This window comes from Xenopus laevis, chromosome 3S (assembly GCF_017654675.1).
Source record: "Xenopus laevis strain J_2021 chromosome 3S, Xenopus_laevis_v10.1, whole genome shotgun sequence".
NCBI lineage: Eukaryota > Metazoa > Chordata > Amphibia > Anura > Pipidae > Xenopus > Xenopus laevis.
Genome location: NC_054376.1, coordinates 71,445,546 through 71,466,455, shown reverse-complemented (window position 1 = coordinate 71,466,455; position 20,910 = coordinate 71,445,546). Strand labels below are relative to the sequence as shown.

Here is a 20,910-nt window from a genome sequence, read left to right as displayed (position 1 = left end):
AATTGGCACCACTGCCTTCATCCCACCTGCTGTTAGGAATTTTAGTCTGTCTATTGATGCAGGAGAGCATTATCATCATTTAAATATAACATTCGCATCAGGTTTTCCAATGTAGCCTGTGTCAATAGACATATCTTTAAAAAGTGAACATAAGGTGAGTGTAGTACCCATTTAAACATAACTGTCTAGCATAAAGTATAGTAGCAGTAAAGTGCCCTGACTATGGTTCTTATATTGGTCAGTTTCAATGGTCCAGCAGAGATTTTAAACAGCCCAAAAAGTACTTTAAATTGCTTTTTCTTTAGTTTCATAACACTTTAATCAAAGTGCTTCTTTTTCAAAAATGTTAACCATGGCAGCAATGTTACTCAGAGTGTGATTAGTATGAACAAAGCAACATTAATAGATAGATAGATAGATAGATAGATAGATATAGATAGATATATATATATATATATATATAGATATAGATATATATATAGATAGATAGATAGAGATATATATATATATATATATATATATATATATATATATATATATATATATATATATATATATATATATATATATATATATATATATATATATATATATATATATATATAAATATATAGCATATAGTAGCTCACACATTTCCTTAGATTTTTTGTTTTATTCCTGAACGGGCATATAACACAATTAATCAGCCAACTATATTCCACTGGTGACTTCTGCAAATAATCTAGGCTTGAAGTAGTCAAGATTATTAATGGCACCGTTGTCTCTAGAGTGTAATATCAATGAGATATTATAATGAAAATTCATACAGTTTGTCTCCTATTTAAAGCGCAGTTGAAAAACTGTAGTTTAGAGATTTGAGGCATTATACATTGGATGTTTGCTATAATTTTAAGGGGATGCTGGCATCAACATAAATAAAATGATCTGTATTATTACAGCGGAGAGGTACATTTACAAAAAAATATTTGTATTCATACGGATACAGAAAATAAATGAATTAAGTAATGAAAAGTTTCCATGCCTACTTGAAGTAGATTTTGATAGATTAATGATACTATGTTGATGGTTAACTATTCTATATACATGTTGATTGTCTACAAAAATGTGGGTGGCAGCAGGAAGCCTCCTCAGTGTGTCAGAGGGGCCAGTATTGCCCCTGCTTACATAGAAAAATATGCATGTATTATCTGATCCAGCACATTATCACATAGAATTCATCATAAAATTCTAATTTTTTTGTCAAATTGTATTGGGGTAGACTAAGTCTTAAGTAAATTATAGAATTCATTTAGAAAATTGGCAGACAGACTTACTTTCTTTCCATTGTGGTCTACTGTTAAATTGAAAACAGGAAGTGTTCCAGTGATCACAAGACCAAGCTCCTACATGAAACAAAAAAAAAAAAAACCAAGACAGTAATTCATAATATGCAATAGTTTTCATTTTTTGCATATCATATGAATATTTTTCCGAATAACAGAAAGTAGTGAAGTTCAATAATGCTTTAAATTTATTTTTTTTTCGACCAAAACGGAGATTGTCATTAGGATTAGGCTATATAACACAACCTATAGTGTTCTCCAAACAGAAGCATTGGGCTCACAAAGATAAGAGGCAGCCCTGAGTGAGACTAGATGTGTTTCTGGCCTCTTGGCGATAGTATTTCTATGCAACTTACTGGTTGCTTCTGCATGCTGAATTGACTGGTAGAGATACTTCTACTGCCTATGTAAGATCACTGTGAAGTGACAATTTGCAGCTCTATATCTCTCATTTGGAACAAGTAGTAAGGTGAATGGGACTTTAGGATTGTTCTCACAGGTGGTATAGTCTGTTTATTTGGAATATATGCAAGGTTTTCAAAAGCAGTACAACATTCATCAGTGAATCATAACATAGCCTAGCAATGATCTTTTATGACATTCTGACTTTAAAGTAACCCGTTAAGATTTGCTGACAACAGTTGTTATTTGCCCATTTCATTCATGTCAGTGTCTTGTGTTTGCATCTGTTTTTGTCAGATTCATGCATTTTGGCAAGACCACAAGGCCAAATAAAATTTTGCTTGTTTGGTGTTTAATAGTAGTAGCTAGCGTATGTATGATATACAGTAAACTTGTCCACTTGGTTGAGCCATGGAAAACAATATTTTAAAACTCATTTCTTTAAAAAAGCTTACTGTGATTTAGCATAACGCACATCTCACTCCTTCATGATACACTGTTAGGCAACATCACCTGCTTAATTGCCCAGTCACAACTATACATTTTCTAACCCCTGAATTTGTCCAACCCCTCACCTTGTACCCCATTTCCTTTTTTCTTTTATCCATTTATGTAGCCTGTATGTTTAGCTGTATTTCCCACTCTCCAATAAGACTGCTGTGCAGAATATATTCCTTCTTTAGAAATGGATAATTATAATAATATCCTTTGAAAACAGTAAAACTATTTAATATTAATGATAAATATTGTGATAAAATATGAAGCTCATAAAAATTATATCTGGTTTTAGATCTGTCCATTATCTAGAATATTTTCTACAATAAAGGTGCAAAGATACTTTAAAAATGCATGGTTAAAGCCCAACAATTATGAAAAGCATCATAACATCCTTAAGGTTTCCAGTAAGAACAAAAGAATTGCAAAAGATCTGGACACTGAACTTCTGGTCACATACAGGGGAAGAGATGGAAATAAATAGGTCAATTAGGTCATATTTTTCTGCCCCTTATCCTGACACAACTTCAAATGTGAAATGTTTTACAGTAAATGTATGAAACTTGAAGAATAATTTAGAGATATGGATGACATTTGTCAGATAGAATAAACAACAACAAGACGCATTCTCTTCATTAATGCTGTAAAGGATTAGGAAAAAAAGATAAGAGGCATTATTGCTCAGAAAAAGCCTAAGCAAACGTTTGGTTATATAGTGTTCAAGCTTTCAAAAAGTACTCACTAATCATTAATCATTGCCAATATACACATTGATTCCAGCTATTTTTAGTTAGCATCAGTTTAATGTTAGCCTTTTAATGGTTTAATTTTTTTTTACATATATTTCATGTTTTCAGCATTCATCTATACCATTTCCCATATTTCACATTTGCTTTTGTCATTTTTGCTCTGAAACAAATGTAATTAGTGTATTTTGTAATATTTTGTTACAGGGAACATGCCTATTTGCTGAAAGCACATGGAATTCTTCCTTTTGGAGTAACACTGAGACATAAAGAAGAAAAGAAGACAAACATGTAGACTTTAAACATTAAATGATGCTAAACTGGCAAACAGTTTGGCAATAGTCATTATTGTGCATTATTGTCAGCAGAGGGGCACAAGAAATAAGTATGCATGCAGGAGATGTAGTGGAGAAACGTAATGCACCCCTGGCAAATTCTTCATTCCTTTGACTATTTTGTGACATGGCCTTGTACCCAGTAGTAAACTGTCAGATTCCTGCTGCATCCTATAATGATTATATTGTAATATAATATAATGTACAGATGAAGACACTTGGATTTGTGAGTTAAATGCGTCATGACTCAGGATTAATAAAATAATAAAAAACTGTCATCTGAACTCATTTAATGCATTTAACCTTTTCATCAGCATACTAAAGCACCATTGTTCACAATGTTGAATGCTTTAATTAGATGGGATGCTGTGATGCAATTTTCTGTGTTAATTGGGATAAGTGGGATATCTGTATTTAGTTATTCTGTGTCAAACACACAAACCAAAGTGGCTGCATCTGTAATAGGGCCCTGTAATCCTATTGTACTCTGTAACCCTTGTTTGTTATCCACCATTTATTCCCTGTTATAACTAAGGTAAAGCACTGCGTAACTTGTCGGCGCTACATAAATAAATGAGGATGATGATATTGTAATATAATAGGTATAATCTATGCAGGAGGCAGCAGGATTCTGTGACTTGAAATATATATATATGTATATGAAAACTACTGTTTAAGGAAGCTGTGTGTCAATTGTATCTCTATGTGTGACTGCATTTAAAGAGCAAGGGTGAAGAGAACATCTTGGATTTGCTGGATGAAATGTTCAGGGGAGCTTTAAGAGGCTGAGAGGTGCAAGATCAGTAAGACCCTACTCTTATTATAGTCAACCATGTTAGTAACACCTGTGTCCTCAAAACCCATATAAAACTTATTTACATAACTTATTTCAACTTACTAATATTATTAATCCAACTTTATGACATTTCACGGTTGTTATTCTATGAGTATGGGAAGTATTATTGGGAAACTACCTCGAACAGAGTCCATTTTAAGCAAACAATTATTTTTGCATTTCTCTGTACTTCATTACAACTCACAGTTTCATGAATTTTTCAAAGAAGCAAAACGGTACAGATTCCCTCATCATTAGCCAATTGTCTGCCAACATTTCAAAGCAAGTGACGGATACCTTATTGGGATGTGGTTAAACTGGAAGGACTGAAAATTTCTATCTGCAGAGAACTTCAGTCACAGCCTGGTGGTTTCTGCGTCTGCAAGGACTTGCTTATTTGTCACTTATGTATGTAGGTATATTTTATTTATGTGTTTGCAGTGCTGTAGAGTAAACAATGTATTAATAAATCAAACATGGGTCAATGCAGTAATAAATAAGTAATACAAAGTAGCAATATTTAAGTTCAAGTGCTAATTGTTAAAGTGATGTGGAGGTAGTGCAGAAACTTAGCCCTTCTGCAGAAGTTCCCCATAATGGACCAGGCACAGAGCCTGTGTCTGTGTGCTGAAAGCCATAGTGATCTCAGGGCTACAGGAAGTTATACAGCATCCTGGGAGAGGCAAGCAGGAAGAGGAAGCAGGAGAAACTGACAGAGGAAAACCTAGCAGAGAGCTCAACACAAGCTACTGGTGGGCCTAAAAGAGCTGGAAGGCTACACCAAAAGCAGTCATTTGGATCAGGCTGGCACAGGTAAGCCATGTACTGTGCCTGGAGAGACAGGGATTGTGAGAAGAGTCTGGATTGGAGAAACCAGCATCGGCATGGGATTTCCATTGCAGTCGCACTGCATGTCTATAAGTGCTCGACTGAAGATTCTGTGTAAAGCTTCCAAAGATACTTTTTGGAGTATTACCATTTAACATGATGGTATCCTAAAGAATCGCTTGCAGATTTAATTGACTGTACTTGTAGGACTGTTACTTTAAGGAGACTTGCCTGTGTCATATCTTTATGATATACAGAAGTGTATATTTTATGTGGTATATTTAAGAATGTTATGTGATTTACATATTAGATGTTATCAGGACACAGCAAATGCAAGCTTCAAAGACACCCTATTTAGCACACAGTCACCTCCCCGTTGACCAAGAGTAGCTGAAAACCCAGTCCTTCCTGTCACCAAACTGCCTTTTCCACCTTCCAGTGTCCTGATTCTTGAATGGACTGCATCAGGAATACATGCCCTACTCCCCAAGACTAACTTATTGGTCACTGACCAATCAGAACCTGACACACATACCTCTGCTCAGTCTTTAGGTTAATACAATAGGCTAAGTTAGTGAGTGTTTGGAGTTCCTGAAGTGAGGACACAGATGCTAGACCAAATTGAAAGATGAGTATCAGGGAGGCAGTGGATTTAGATCCAACATATACATATCTGTAATTGTCTTTGTAAATATTTGTTATACATTCTATGTAGTATAACTTGTTTTATGTGTATTATTTCTGTAGCTATGTGTCAATAGCTTTTGTAAATAAATATATGTAATTATTTTGATGGAACTATCTATTTCATTAAAGAACCCTTATAACCAGGAATACTTATGTACATGTGTATATGAGAATAAATATACATATTTACATAAATATATCTTTGGTCAACAGGTCTAAGTTAAAGGACTTTGCATTCTTTTAGTTAGTCAAACAGTTTGCATCTGCCTAGTTAGTGAGGCCCCTTTTGCCACCTTGTTGTAATAGTTGTCCATTTACTTTTACTGTGCATTAATTATTACTGGTTTCCTAGTGGAGCCACCCGTATGTTCTCGGATCCCACTAGATGGAAGCATTGCATAAGTAAGTACCACATGGGGAGTGTAACACTGATAGTAGTAGTAGTGTTGAAAAGTTTACAGTAACAAGAGAAAGAAGGACCCTGTCAATTAGAGCTTCTTCTACAAGTGCATCTCCTCATGCCCAGCTTTAAACATCTACTACTGCAATATTTTTAAAATCTACTTCTTATAATGCTCTTACCAATGCATCCAGGTAAACATTTGTCCACTGAACTTGTTTAGCTCTATCTCCAGCCAGAACCATTGGTCTTCCAAGGACATCTAAATACTCCTGTAAAATGTACAATTACAAATCAGGCTCAATGTATTAAATATAAATATGAATTATATACAAAACTATGATTATATAGAAATTGATGTTTGTATGAATATTTACTGAATCTGCACCCAGGCAATTTATTGGACTTTTTCGAGAGTGCCAGTATTCTCTTGGATTATATATATATATATTTATTGTAGTGGAGGTACTGAAAAGTATTATATTATTATAATGTGTTGTTATATATTATTAAATTCAAGTCACTTCATTTTATCAGTGTAATAGAAAGAGATGATAGATTAATTTTTCAAGTACAGTTGTAGTAAAGTGCAAAGGTTTACATAAATGTTTTTTTTACAGTCATTTTAAGAATAATTGCTTGAGCAATCTTTAAAACAACATTACCAGATAACGTTTGCAGCTATCTGCAGTTTTAACAGCCACTGTTCTGTTCACAATTGCCAGTGTCAAGAGTCCCACCAGAGAGTAATGCAATTTAATTATTGCTACATTAAGCAATGGCTAAACAGTTCTGACCAAGTCAATTATCTAAATAAGAGCATCTTTTTTGTACAGTATTTTTGTGAGAAAACTTGCTTACACATATTGTGAAATCATGCTCAGCTGCTTTATTTAAAAAAAATGAAAAATAGTATTTATTTTTAAAACAACTTAAGTCTTTAACGATCTTGAAGTCTTATTAGCGTCAAAGTGTTTATGCTATGGCAGCTATTTGTAATTAATACAAGTAGAAGTTTCAGTTAAAATGGGCAGCTGTGTTTAAAGCAATTGTATACTTTATTTACACTTTAATAGCCTATTATATTAACACATGTGCACCAATCATAGCTTGTTACAAACATCTTGCTATTCTAGTTTTTATAAAAAAAACTAAAATAAAGTAAATATATATATTCACATATATTGGGTCAACTGATTTCACAAAGCATAGAAAGTAAACATGATTAAATATATTAAAAGATTAAACACAAAATACGGAGTACAAATTCATTTTATTGTATTCTATTGTAAGTGAAGCAAGAATACATATTACTAACTTGTGTGTTGATTCTTATTGCTCCAATAGATGGGATCTCATAGTAGAATCCTATAATAAAGACAGTTTTAAGAGAAATTTAATACAAATGCATTTATACATTTTTTATAGCAGTAGAATCTGTTGATAAATGTTTGTTTTTTAATGTAAAGGAAAAACATAACACATTTCATTATAAACACAGGTTTATATTACCAACTTAAATACAGGTGTGGGGTATAGAATACTGTGAGCAGGAGATGAGGTCTCTTCCTCAGGTTGGGCATTTACTTATTATCCCTTATTTATATAGTAGTGGCATATTATACAGGACTCTCAAGAGAATGTTCAGTTATTCACAAGATTGGGCCCAGACATTAAATAATCCTTTATTTCTGGAAACTTATATACTTATACTAAAGACCCTGACTTTATTCCCTGTGGTCACTCCTTGTGATCACAGACAAGTCAATAAATCTCATTCTAATCTCCCAGTAAACTTAATGCACCTATTATTGCTCCCTGGTTTGCTATAAAGCACTAAGTACTACAGGAGCCAAGTGCTATATAAATAATTCCTTATATTTTTAAGGGCACTTGTTAGTGTGGAGCTTAAAACCCATATATTTGTAGCATTTTTTAGTCAAAATAGATTAATGTGTATAAATGTAAAGTGAAACCCAGGACAGAGCATAGTGGCAAAGGGTGCATGACTGGGGCGGGACAAAGCTGCCGGGCAGGGGATTAGTAATGGGTTAGTGACGTAGTTGGGGGGTGGAGTTTTAATGGATGTATAGCACTAACTGCTAAGGAGGGCATCCATTTTGGAAGAAGAATAGGAGTCCCACCCTCCCTCCCTTGTATTAACCCTTTGTGCTAGCTGTCACAATTGTGGCCTGGGTTAGTGGGGCACAGGATAAGTTGAATGGCAAGTTTTGGGCTGACTAACCAAGAGGTGATGAGAGGGAATAGCCCGTTGTCATAGCCGGGCGGCGGTTCCCTGGCAATGGGGAGAGTTAATTAAGCTGGAGTTTTTTTACCAAGTCCCAAGTTGGTTAATGGAACTTAGTTGGTGGTGTTCCTCTCTAAGAGTGGTGGAAGGGTATTTTGTATTGGTGGTAGCATGCAATCCTGCGTACCCATCATGCTAGAAGGCACAAGGGGCTGGTGGATTTTACGATTGCATGCACCTAATTGGGTCCATTGCCAGGGGCCTTGCAGAGGATTAAAAAGTTAATGGTACATCACTGTTCATATTTGTATGTTTATAATGTTGTTAATAGAACTGTTATTGGTATATGCATTATCTACAGTATTGTTGAATTATCTTTTGTGCAATAAAGCTGTGGACAAAAAGACTCCAACCAATAAAATGTATGTGAGTGAGTTGGTTATTCCTGGGCCAGTTTGGGGGAAAGTGGCAGGTATTTGTCTCTGCCCATGTCATGTGTTTTATTATAAGTGCTTAGCTGCCATATTCCTGCAGTCTACAAATTACAACTTACCATGTATAGAAGCAGTGAGTAGATGAAAAGAAAAAAAACGCAGAAAATGGAACAAACTGACTTTTGGCGAGTCATAAAAAATGTATTTAAAAACATGAACTCATATAGACAACATAATATTTTTATCTTTAAAGGAGAAGGAAACAAAAAAAATGACACCTACATCAATAGGTTTGCCATGAGGCCCCCTTCTGAAACGCCACATTAAGAACTCCTTTATCCCTGCAGTTTTTGTGCACCTGCGTTCGGAACTTTCAGCGCTGTGAACATTTTGGCGCCAACGAATTCAGTAAAGAAGGTTTAGCCAAACAACACAGGTCAGTGTGGCGGGGATCTCCCCTGCACGTTTATTTCGTCAAATGATGTAACGTTTTTTGCCCCGAAACGTTACATCATTTGACGAAATAAACGTGCAGGGGAGATCCCCGCCACACTGACCTGTGTTGTTTGGCTAAACCTTCTTTACTGAATTCGTTGGGAGAGGCGCCGACCCCTCCAGCCAGCACCGGGCAATTATCCTCAGGAGAGACTCAGGGGAAATTAGGTAATTGTGTTGCAACATTTTGGCGCCGCCATTTTCAAAATAAGCATCACTTCAGCCCTTTACTGCACATGCGCCCACAAGTGACTACACACCTCACAGACAGACCGGATAGCTGGCTGCCTTCTTTTAAGCTCCCCTCCTCGGCTCCTGCGCTCGCTGACAGACTGTAAATTAAAAGCAGAGCGAGCACAGGAGCTTCAAAGATAGTTTCTTAGCAACGGAGAAGCTGCATGGGCTATTGGTGCTTGTAATTAATGAGGCGGGGCAGAGGGTCAGCTTGTAATTTATGAGGCAGGGGGGAGCATAGTCATCGCTACAAAAGATTCTTGTGCGCATGAGCACGGCGCGGCTGGAAACTATTGCGCATGCGTGTGCCCTATCCAGACGGTTTTCTGGACAGAAACAAGGGTATGCTTTATAATACATGTTTTAACTTTTTAAAATCAATTGCAGCAAAAAGATTAAGGGCAAAACTAATGAGGGAATGCTTGCTGGTAAATATATATACTATTCATTGGCAACACTTAGGGGCAGATGTATGAAGGGTCGAATATCGAGGGTTAATTAACCCTCGATATTCGACTAGGAACTAAAATCCTTCGACTTCGAATATCGAAGTCGAAGGATTTAGCGCAAATCCTACGATCGAACGATTGAAGGATTATTCCTTCGATCGAACGATTAAATCCTTCGAATCGAACGATTAAATCCTTCGAATCGAACGATTCGAAGGATTTTAATCCAACGATCGAAGGAATATCCTTCGATCAAAAAAACTTAGGCAAGCCTATGGGGACCTTCCCCATAGGCTAACATTGACTTCGGTAGCTTTTAGCTGCCGAAGTAGGGGGTCGAAGTTTTTTTTAAAGAGGCAGTACTTCGACTATCAAATGGTCGAATAGTCGAACGATTTTTAGTTCGAATCGCTCGATTCGTAGTCGTAGTCGAATGTCGAAGTAGCCCATTCGATGGTCGAAGTAGCCCAAAAAACACTTCAAAATTCAAAGTTTTTTTAATTCGAATCCTTCACTCGAGCTTCATGAATCGGCCCCTTAGAGCTTAAGTATTTTTTTGGCTTTCCTTCTCCTTTAAGCATTTACAGCAGTTTATCATAGTGCAGTGCCCAAAAACAAACTTCCAAGTTTGGGAGTGATATAGAAAGAACAAGGTGCTGATAATATCACTGGCACTAGACTCAAATTACTTGATTTTTTTTTTTTTTACTTATCCTATTTCTGCTCAAAACAGCTCTGTGGTAATGGTGAGCACGTGGTAGATGGCAATTACTGTGTTAAAACATTTTTTTTTCCTTTTCTTGGTTTTTGATAATATGATTTACCAAAATGATTAGTAAAGAAGGTATAAAGTGTAGGAATTGCCTGAACTGTAAGATTTGCATAGGCAAGCAGATAAAATGACTTAAAAGGATTAATGACTGAATTAAAAAATGAATAGTTGTCACCACCTCTGAACTTTTGTACTAGTTTTTGAATATGTGCAAACTGTGTTTAAAACATTCATACTTTCATAGGAAAACTGTAGATTTATTATTGTTGCCCATTTAGACTGAAAGGGTCAGCACTAAAGTAAAACCATGGTAGTCTTAGGCTTTACTGTCTTTACCTGAAGAATATAAACTAAACCCTGTTAAGCTTAAAAGTAAGATACATGTGCAGTGGAGTCAAGCTGGTAATAGTATTTTCAGAAAAAAAACAATAGAAGGTCAAAAAGACCACAGTCTGTCTTCTTCTGAGAGCACAAAGAAGCTAATAGACAAGAATAATGGTCTGTTGCACTGTACTAACCTTTCTACACAAAAAGAAAACTGTCTCTTTACCATCCTTTTATAAATGACAAAAAGCAGACTTGTACCAGCAGGGCTTGACCTATTTCAGGAAAGCAAAATGATTGCTTAGTAAATTAGTGTAGTAAATGTTGACTTACGGAGTTAAAGCAAAAGCTTGGCATCTCTTTTAAGATCATTTTTGACACATCCAAAGGGAATGCTACAACGATAGCCAATATTTCAGAGCAAAAAAGCTTTCATTTTTGAACTCAAGTAAAAAGACAAAAGAAGAGTGGCATAAATATGACTATTATGAATTGTATTATTTCTATACCAAGACTTAAAAAGTATGACTTTTATGCCTTGGTGTGCTTACAAAAATACAAAAATCCCAAAGCTATGCCATGTAATCATTTGTATGTGTAAAGCTTTCTCCAGTGTCACTGTGTACTTTACCTTTATTTTGACAAGCCATCCACTGAATAGGTCCCTTGTCATAATTATGTTGCCCAACAGAAAAGGTGAAAACCCGAACCTATGGGAGAAAATGGCATATTGTAAATAATAAAACATTTTCTGCAACCTAAACTGAAGGTTTTAACTTTGCCTTCAGACTATTTAAAACCCCAGTGGAGTATTAAAATGTCTAAAGGACATGTAAACCCCTACTTTTTTTTACCATGTATACAAGCTGGACACAACCCTGACACCTAAGAGGCATCTTTTGTACTGCATATATCCCCTCCAGCACCGTCAGGATAAAAAGTCCTGCTTGGACTGAGCACTGTAATTCTTTAACTCAGGAGGTTAGGAGAAAAAAATAGGGGCTATTTAATAATCTTAAATTAGAAGAACTGAGCATGCCCAGTAGTCAACAGCCAAAGCAAATTCCTGAGGGAGTGGCTGAGTGGGTTAGAGGAGGAGAAGTGATTATGTGGCAGCCTTACTATTGACCTTTTAAACAACCAAAGTGGCAGGTATTTAAGGATATCAAAGATGATGTCCACTGATTTACATTTTTTTGTGAGGGTTTACTTGTTCTTTAATGTGCTTAAACCCGGGCACCACAGACAACAACAACGATACAAAAAACCCTTAGTTTCTTTTTTGATCTAGTTCCATTTTGTCATTTATTAACACTTGCATGATGTCTGCTTTGATTTATCCAGCACCATGTCAGGAAAACAAAGGCCTGCATACACTATAATCCAAAAGTACGTACTTGTCCAACATCTGATTACAAAACCCAAAGTTTTAATATGAAGCTGGTCCAATCTATGCTGCTTAAACAGCCCTTTGCTGCTTTTCTGTGAAGCCTTTTTACTGGATGCTGGAACATTATTGGTGGGATTTGCTTGCCCTCTCCCCAACTCTATTAATGACCTGGTTTAATATAAATTGAGAAACAGTATGTGCCTTAATGTCTATGTTTATATTTTTAAATATAGCAAATATTTGTTGGCCAGTCCTTGGTGAAAATGAATTACCTTTTTTTTAAAAAAAAAAAAAACGTTTGTTTTAGTGCTGTGCTATTTAAAGTCTTACCATAAAACAGATTTGAACTTCTGCTGCTTTACCGGCCTCTGAAACAGTCACATGCTTGACTGAGAACTCAATTCTTTTCTGCTGTTGGATTCTGGCACAAATAGGATGTATGCTATATTACAGGAAATATTAATCTTTAGATTACAGGGCCATGAGAAAAATATATCTGCTGACAATGATTAGCAAAACCCCTCGAACAGCAGTGTCATGAAATTCACAGCCACCGATTTAAAATATCGCAAATAACGTTTATATTTAAAATGTGTTTATTCATTGTATTACTAGAATTATTATTTGAATAGTAACAAATATGTCATTTTAATATAGAGAAAATATAGTGGTTAAATTTATTTATTGAAAACCGCTGCAGACTAGGACAAGAGGTTCCTCTCTAGGAAAAGAACAAAACAAGAGAACCAAGGAAGTTAATCCCCCCCACAGTATCCTCCTGCATCTTAGCATTCACTTTTCTTTTTGCATTTCCTTCATCTTTTTCCAATATCTTAAAGTCATCATAAAACCTTTTAACTCCAACTCACAACATATTGGACTGAGGAAAATGCAGAGAATGGGTTCTACAGTCCTGCCCCACAACTTTGATGACATATTCTACATATACAGTTACACTATGGGGCTTATTTTTCATTCTGTGTAAATTTGCGTATCAGTATTATTATTATTACATTTGTTAAAGTATTGGTGTAAATGGCAAATCAATAAAGGTGTATACTTTCTTTTAAACCAACTGATCATGGTATTTAAGACAGTTATTTTACACCATTATTTTTAAGGCATAACAAGTCAATGAGAATTCAGACAGCAAGTGGCCACTGGATCTTACATCAGAATTTTATGATAATAGTTAATACACAGCTTGATAAATAATCTAATACTTCGTTAGATGTGTATGAATATGTTGAGTTTCTATATTATATTTGTTATTCAAGGAGTATTGTACAGGAACAACAATTTTCTTAGCTTATAGACAGATTTTAAACAAAGAAGGCATAAAGTAGGTTATGGCATGCAATAGTTTAATTAAACTGTCACTGAAAATAAGAAAAGTTTTGGCCTGAAATGCATCATCTTAATGAACAGTGACATTGCACATGACATTAGCATTTAAATGGTACTAGGAATTATTGCTTAATTATTTTATATTTTACAAGTAGCAATATTTATTTACTACACATCAGTTATGAACATTTCAGAGTATTAAAACCTCTATGCTATCCTTCCATACAAAGTAACATTGCAGGAAGACATCAAGCAGAAAGGAGTTTGAGGTTATAGCTTTTTGTGCCATACTTTTTCCAAATGTTTCTATTTCCAATATGATTAAGCTCATATTATATATTGTCACAACATAACCGTTAAATACTGATAATAGTTTAGGAGAAAAAAAAAAAAACCTTTCTTTATATGAACTCATTTCTGTATATGAACTCATTCAGTTGGGCATCAGTTGAACATACAGTATATATTATATATACAGATATACATGATTCCTCAGCCTGAAAGGAAACCATGATAATCTGACTAACCATTTCTGACCCCCCTTAGGCTCGTACTGTAAGCTTTTCCCTTCCCCTAATATGCCCCCAAAATCATTGCTACATAACAAGGAGAGGACTGCATGTCATTGTGATTCTAAAGCTGGCCATAGATGCAAAGATCTGATTGTTCGAATCCTCGAACTATCGGACTTCCCCATCTCCCAACCTGCCACTAACCATTCAGATCAAATAAAGTAGTAAAAGAACAGATCAGCCAATGTTCTACCCCTGACAGCAATCGTATAAAAGTTATGTCCGACTAAGCTGAAAGAGGTCTCCTAATGGTCCGATCGGCAATACATGCAGAGAAATAATCAGTAGCAGACAGAAATCTTTTAACCTGGCCGATCGACCGATCTCCGTGGGACGAAAAATGTTGGGACTCTCCACACAGTCCGAAAATCGATGGGATCTTTGTGTCTATGGCCAGCTTAAGGAGGGTTGGGAAATGGTTTGTAAGACTGAAGGAACGACTATAAGGGTTTCCTTGCAATCTATTTAATCAGGTTTGCTGGTTTGACAAACTACATTTAATGGCCCATTTATCAAAGATTGAATTTCAAATTTTGAAACTCGAAAATTCTAATTTACTATTTGACAATTGATAAATATGCCCCTTAGATTTATTACAGGAAGTTCATATAGTTACTTTATTATGCAGATTTTTTTCCCAACAAGAAACCAGTAAGCAGTTTATGATACATAATTCATTCACTTCTGGTTTTCAGGCTTATTAACTGCATGCAACAGCTGGATCCCTAGAGCAATGACCCATATTCTAAATAACCATAAGGAAACACATAAGCTCTGATACCTATACAGAAGTGAAATTTACTGGTATTCCTCAAGAGACTTTCTAAAGTTTTTGTATGATGGATATATCAACTGTTCTATATCCGCTTGCCTGCATGATATTTTCCTGTATAATTTCCTGTTTCTTCCAAACTTTGCACCAGCAGGTGTTTGAAAGCTTAATTTAATAGATTTGGGTTTAGAAGGGCTCTTCTGCATCTGGTTGCTTTTCATATATTTTCATTTTGTTAATACTGATTAATGTGATCATTTTACACAACATATAATTAATTTAATGTTGGATAAGATTCAGTTTGATCTCAAACATATCATTAATCTTAAAGGAATTAATTATAATAAAAGAAGGTTATGAAAGTTTGGCATGATTTTTTGTCTCAGTGGACTAAAACAATGAAAGCGAGAAGACAACAATATATTTATTGGGAAAAAAAAAATAATTTAATATATCAATTATCTATGGCTACAATTATCTATGGCTACTTCATGTTGTGAAAAATATGCTCATATTATATAAAGAAGGAAAATAAATGACATATTAACATATTAAAGGACAAATCAAGTAAATAGAAACCCTCAGCATCTAATAAACTGTGCAATGAAATCAATGCTTCCATCAATCTTGATATTCCTCTAATTATTTCACTTTTGGTAGATCTCTTTTCTAAAAATATTGGTTGCTAGTGTCACAGGCAAAACAAAATCCATATTATACCCAGAGGACATTTATGCTGTAAATGTGCATGATGTTACTTCTAAACTGCAAACATCAGCATAATCAGATCTCATATTACACATGATCATTTAAATTGGTTTAGAGGTATAAATTAATTCCCTTAAATATCACATTTTGTGATATTGTTATATCTTATGATAAAAAATGATTTGATTCCCTCAATGAATTTAAGCTAGAAATGTGTGTGGAGCTCTTACTCTTTTTGTTATATACTGTAACCACTAAGGACTTCTGTAATTAGTGAGTCAGATTATGAAGATATTACAGGCAAATGCAAATTCAAAAACAACAGAATAATAAACAAAGGAAAAGTGATCAACATACTATGCATTTGCAACTGATTTTGTGAGTTACTTAAATACAAAAATGTTGTTTATGCTTTGAGTGCTATGTATATTTATGCTTACTAAAATGCTTTTCTATACTACAAAATAATGAACAGGATATTCCTCTGCATTTGAAAAGAGAGTACACTATTTCATTTTTGTGTCTCACTGCCACCTTGTGGCATCCAACATGACAGCTATCCTTGACAAAATGATTTCACTAAAATACAACTGAGAATTTATTTTTCTTTTGCTATGCAAGGAAATAATGTCAACAGGAACCTGGCATTGAGGTAAAATGTTTTCATTTTTATGTGCCTGCCATAACAAAAAGCTTTTAAGTGCCATCAACAACAACATTTTCCAGAATAATTGTTATTAACAATGGCATAGCAATGTATGTGTCTGTACATGTCATTTAAGGACTTACAGGGTTTTCGTTGCAATTAAATAGTACTATTGAAAGCCTGGTCAATTTGTTACACCCCTATGATTTCAAATAATGCCCACTAGGCTACAACCCCTTCTGGGTCCTTTAGGTGGAATTTTAAATACATGTCCATTAGTTGCAGAGATCACTAATAATAAAGAAAACATAGAACTGCCAATACAGTAAGTAGCATAATTACGAGAAATAACATACATATATAAAATATATATAAATATATATATATATATATATATATATATATATATATATATATATATATATACAGTATATATCATATATTTAAAAATCTCATAATGAAAAATGCATAGAAAGGAGTTAATAACAGTTATCGTTATATGTGGAAAATATGATAAGTGGAATTAAAAGGATTCCCACCCATTTGCTGTGTTCCCCATTGTTCAAAATGTTCTGAGCAATCAAATACTATTTTGATCAATGGGCAGTAGTGATTAATGCTGCTCAGCTCTCGGCGCTATGACCTGTCTGAATCTTTGTTCTCTGATGAAAATAGCACACAGGGTAAAAGGATTAGGACAATTATTTTCTGCATTGAAATTAATCATTCTACCTTGAAATTGCTAAATTTAAATGGTTTAAAAGTTGTTCCAGGCAGTAATGATCATTACCACTATGTAAATCTTCTTGTGCTGATGATTCTGCTTGTTAAATACAAGGATTGTTGGATTATGTCAGCACCTGTAGCAGTAGCAATGGACTAGACCGTGATGTAATTGGAAGTAATATAGGTGAATCTGGACATGCCCACATAGGTGAAAACACTCTAAGAGAAACTGTTTGTGAAGATTCTCATTCATCCAGGTATGGTGTATACATATGTAGAAATTCTCATTTTGAATTGATTAAGCCAGTTGAATGACTGGTGAAATGTCCAAGAAAAACACAACAAGTCCAGTTGGCTTGACATATTTGTACAACTAAAAGAAGTTCTGTAAAAAATAATAATAAAAAAAAAAATACTCTGCTCAGTCTTGTCTGGTAACTCAGCACAGGCACATTACATGGTGTCAGAAGTACACAAGAATTACACCACCTCCAAATCTGAATGGAAATCTTGCTTAAAACTGGAGAACATGGATTTAAAGATATGAGCTATTCAGCACAGCCAGTGGCATTGAATTAAAAAGTTCCGTGTGCCACATTTGTAGAAGTTGTAGGACAAAAAGCGGGAAAATGAATAACACATTTGAATTCATAGAGATTGAAAGAGACCAAATAAATGCATGGTAGTAAAAGTTTCAGAAATATTGTGAGCCTAGAAAACATATATCATATATGAGACACTTCTTCACACGGGTTCAAGGGCAATCAGAAATTATAGATGCATACTGTATGTCACAGACTTAAAGCATAAAACAAAAGACTGCATTTTGGCTGCTGCTTGATTCCATAATTTGCGACAGAATTGTGTGTGGTATAAAAGATGATGATGTTACAGGCAAATTACTAAAAGAAGCAGACTTGACAATGGAGAAAGCAATAGATCTACGCAGAGAAAGTGAAATAACATTTAGCCAAGTAAACCCATTAAATGAAGTGTACAAAATTAATGCAATTGAGAAAAATCAGAAAATATCTGTAGCAAGTGTGAGCAGAAACATGAATATAACAAATGTCCAAATTGTGTCATAAACAGAATCACTTTGCAAAGATGTGCAGGTCACAAAAGCCACACAATCCTGGTAAATGAATGCATGAAAGACTGTATATTTTTACAAAAGAAGAAGACATTCTAAAAGATTACAGTGATCTAGATAATGGTCTTGGCTGCTTACTGGGACACCATATAGAAATGTATCACACTATCAAGCATGTGGTACAAGCTCTTCGGAAAATTGCTGTAGCTCTCAGAGGTAAAGTGATTGAAGAGTTATACAGAATGAAAGAAACACGAGTTATAAACAGGCAATTTTAAACAACTAAGTTGAGCTTTTCTGAAAGAGCAGAAGGAAGATCTGATAAGAGATGACATAGTGAACTGGATCACATCTCAACTACAGATGTCAGAGGACAAACTTCACAAATATAGAAAAGCTACAGCAAATTATTCAATTTTGCAAAAATTTAAGAGCATCACAATGAAACAATAGCCCAGTCATGAAAGAACTGTACCCAAAGAATTACAAGCATACTAGACTTTCAGAGAAGAAATAAGTTGTGCATCTGGACTTGAAAAGAGCAAAGGTAATAGTTTCTTCTATACTGAAAAAAGATGCTCAGCAAAATCCATAAATCACACTTGGGAATAGTTAAATGCAAAGAAAGAGCTCAAAGCATACTCTGTCGGCCAGGAATGTTGGCTGATATTGAAAAAACAGTAGTGATGAGCAACATTTTCATCAAGTTTTGCTGGGAAAATGACACCCATAGACTCTAATGGGTGAAAAAATCTATTGTGTGGGAAAAAAAATTGTTGCCATAGACATCAATACATTTGGCGAAGCGAAATGGGTCAGATTCTCTCATCACTATTTCTCAGTGTTCAAAATGCAATGGGCACATGAACAGCAACCAAAAAGAACCTTTGATTCCTCACCCACTTCCAAGACGACCATGGGAAAAGGTAGAAACTGACTTACTTTGCTTTCATGGATCAGAATACCTACTTTGGAATACCTAGTGTGGATTACTTCTCAAAGTCTCCAGAAAACAGGGAAAATAATAATAAATAAGAAGGATTATGTTGAAATATAGCTAATTTTTTATGTTAGACTTGAGGTGGGTGAATTGTGTAGTAAATACTTTTTCTTTTATCTGCCAAAAAACTTTCATTAGGAAACATACAGTACTTCCTTCACTAATATTGTTTGGCTCATACTTTGAATGTACACCAGAGTGGAATACATGGTTTGCCATATGAGTTTGTGTTTTAGGGATGGGCTCCCTCAATACCAGTATCACATAAAAATAAATGCTTATGTGTGTAGACTTCGTTCCCTTATATATTGCAATTTACACTTGCACATATGCTCTATTTTTTCACAAGCAGGTTTTTGCTATAAATAAAAATACCAGTTTTGCAAAACAGGATCTGCAGAAAATATGGCATAGTTAAATAAAACAAAGCCTTGCCAAATAATCTTATTTAAGAGTACACATTGGAGCCAATATTTTCTTCTTGCTTTCTTTCTTGAAATCCTAACATTTATATTTTCTGAATTTGTTTCAAGCTTCCACAGACTATTCAGTGTAATAATGAGTAACTTCCAGTATGAGAACTTATTTTTAAAGAAATTCATTTACCTGGGCTTACTAGGCATGCGTGATAACCGAGTGATATTTCTAGAAAACATTGGTATCACCTTGTCATTGAGTATGACAGCCCCTGTTTACTCTAGAGTTGGCATGTATAAAAAAAGAAATCAACGTATGGCAGCCCCTCTTCATTCTAGAGTTGGCATTCTGGGCTTATTAGGCATGAGTGATAACCAAATATATATTTCTAGAAAATGTTGGTATCACCTTGTTTGACCTTGATTCTGTATGAGCAAATACGTAAATTCCTCATCATCCTTTTTTTAACAGTTTTTAGGTATTTCACATCTGGTTGTAAAAATGCCTTTCAAACAATGGATAATCACCCTTACAATAATGATAATTAAGAAATAAGGTTTTACCCCTCATTCCTTCCAACACTCAGGGGTGTTTTCCATGAGAAAAGGGAGAACTTTACATAATGCTGCTCTTGTGGGAGCTCTGAAAATTGCCCTGAAAATATTCTGCTCCATTAACTTGAGCAGCATCTCAAGGGGGTTATTTACTAAACTCCGAATGCAAAAATTACAAAAAATCTTTTTTCTTTTTCATAAAATCTGACTTTTAAAAAACCACAAATTTTTCAGAATTTATTAAACCCCCAAGGATGGAAAAGTCTGAATCTGAAAATCCGGCATCTCAGACTTGTCGAGGTTGCATATAAGTCAATGGGAGAAGTCCCAATGATTTTTTGATGTGCACTGGGTTTTCAGGTGAAAATTACGAAAAAATCATGAAAATCGGATGAAAGAGTCAGAAAAATGTAAAAACGTAATAAATAAGTGTAAAAAACCTGAGCGGGTTTTATCGGAGTTTGTAGGATAAATTCGGACTTTGATAAATAACCCCCCAAATGTTTGCAGGTGCACTCACTACACTAGCGATCCTACCCCTGCAAAGGGGGAACATATACCCTGTAGGGGAAGTGGGCTGGCTGAATGCTGCTGTCTTTAGTGGGGAAACAGTCCTGACTGACCTTGCTAGCACTTGCAATTTGCAATTTAAAATAACAATATTTTAGAAATGTATTTT

At 34.8% G+C, this 20,910-nt stretch overlaps 1 protein-coding gene across 10 annotated transcripts in view; it reads right to left on the bottom strand.

Annotated features, from left to right (window-relative positions):
• The window catches only part of cacna2d1.S (calcium channel, voltage-dependent, alpha 2/delta subunit 1 S homeolog), a 293,345-nt gene that overhangs the window by 48,598 nt on the left and 223,837 nt on the right, over positions 1-20,910 (bottom strand). For all 10 annotated transcript variants that reach the window (XM_041588485.1, XM_041588484.1, XM_041588482.1 and 7 more), the window contains exons 13-16: positions 11,638-11,716; positions 7,369-7,418; positions 6,233-6,322; positions 1,314-1,382 (exon numbers count right to left, since the gene is read on the bottom strand). In XM_041588485.1, the coding sequence (XP_041444419.1) occupies positions 1,314-1,382; positions 6,233-6,322; positions 7,369-7,418; positions 11,638-11,716 (288 nt within the window). The remainder of the gene's footprint in view (positions 1-1,313; positions 1,383-6,232; positions 6,323-7,368; positions 7,419-11,637; positions 11,717-20,910) is intronic.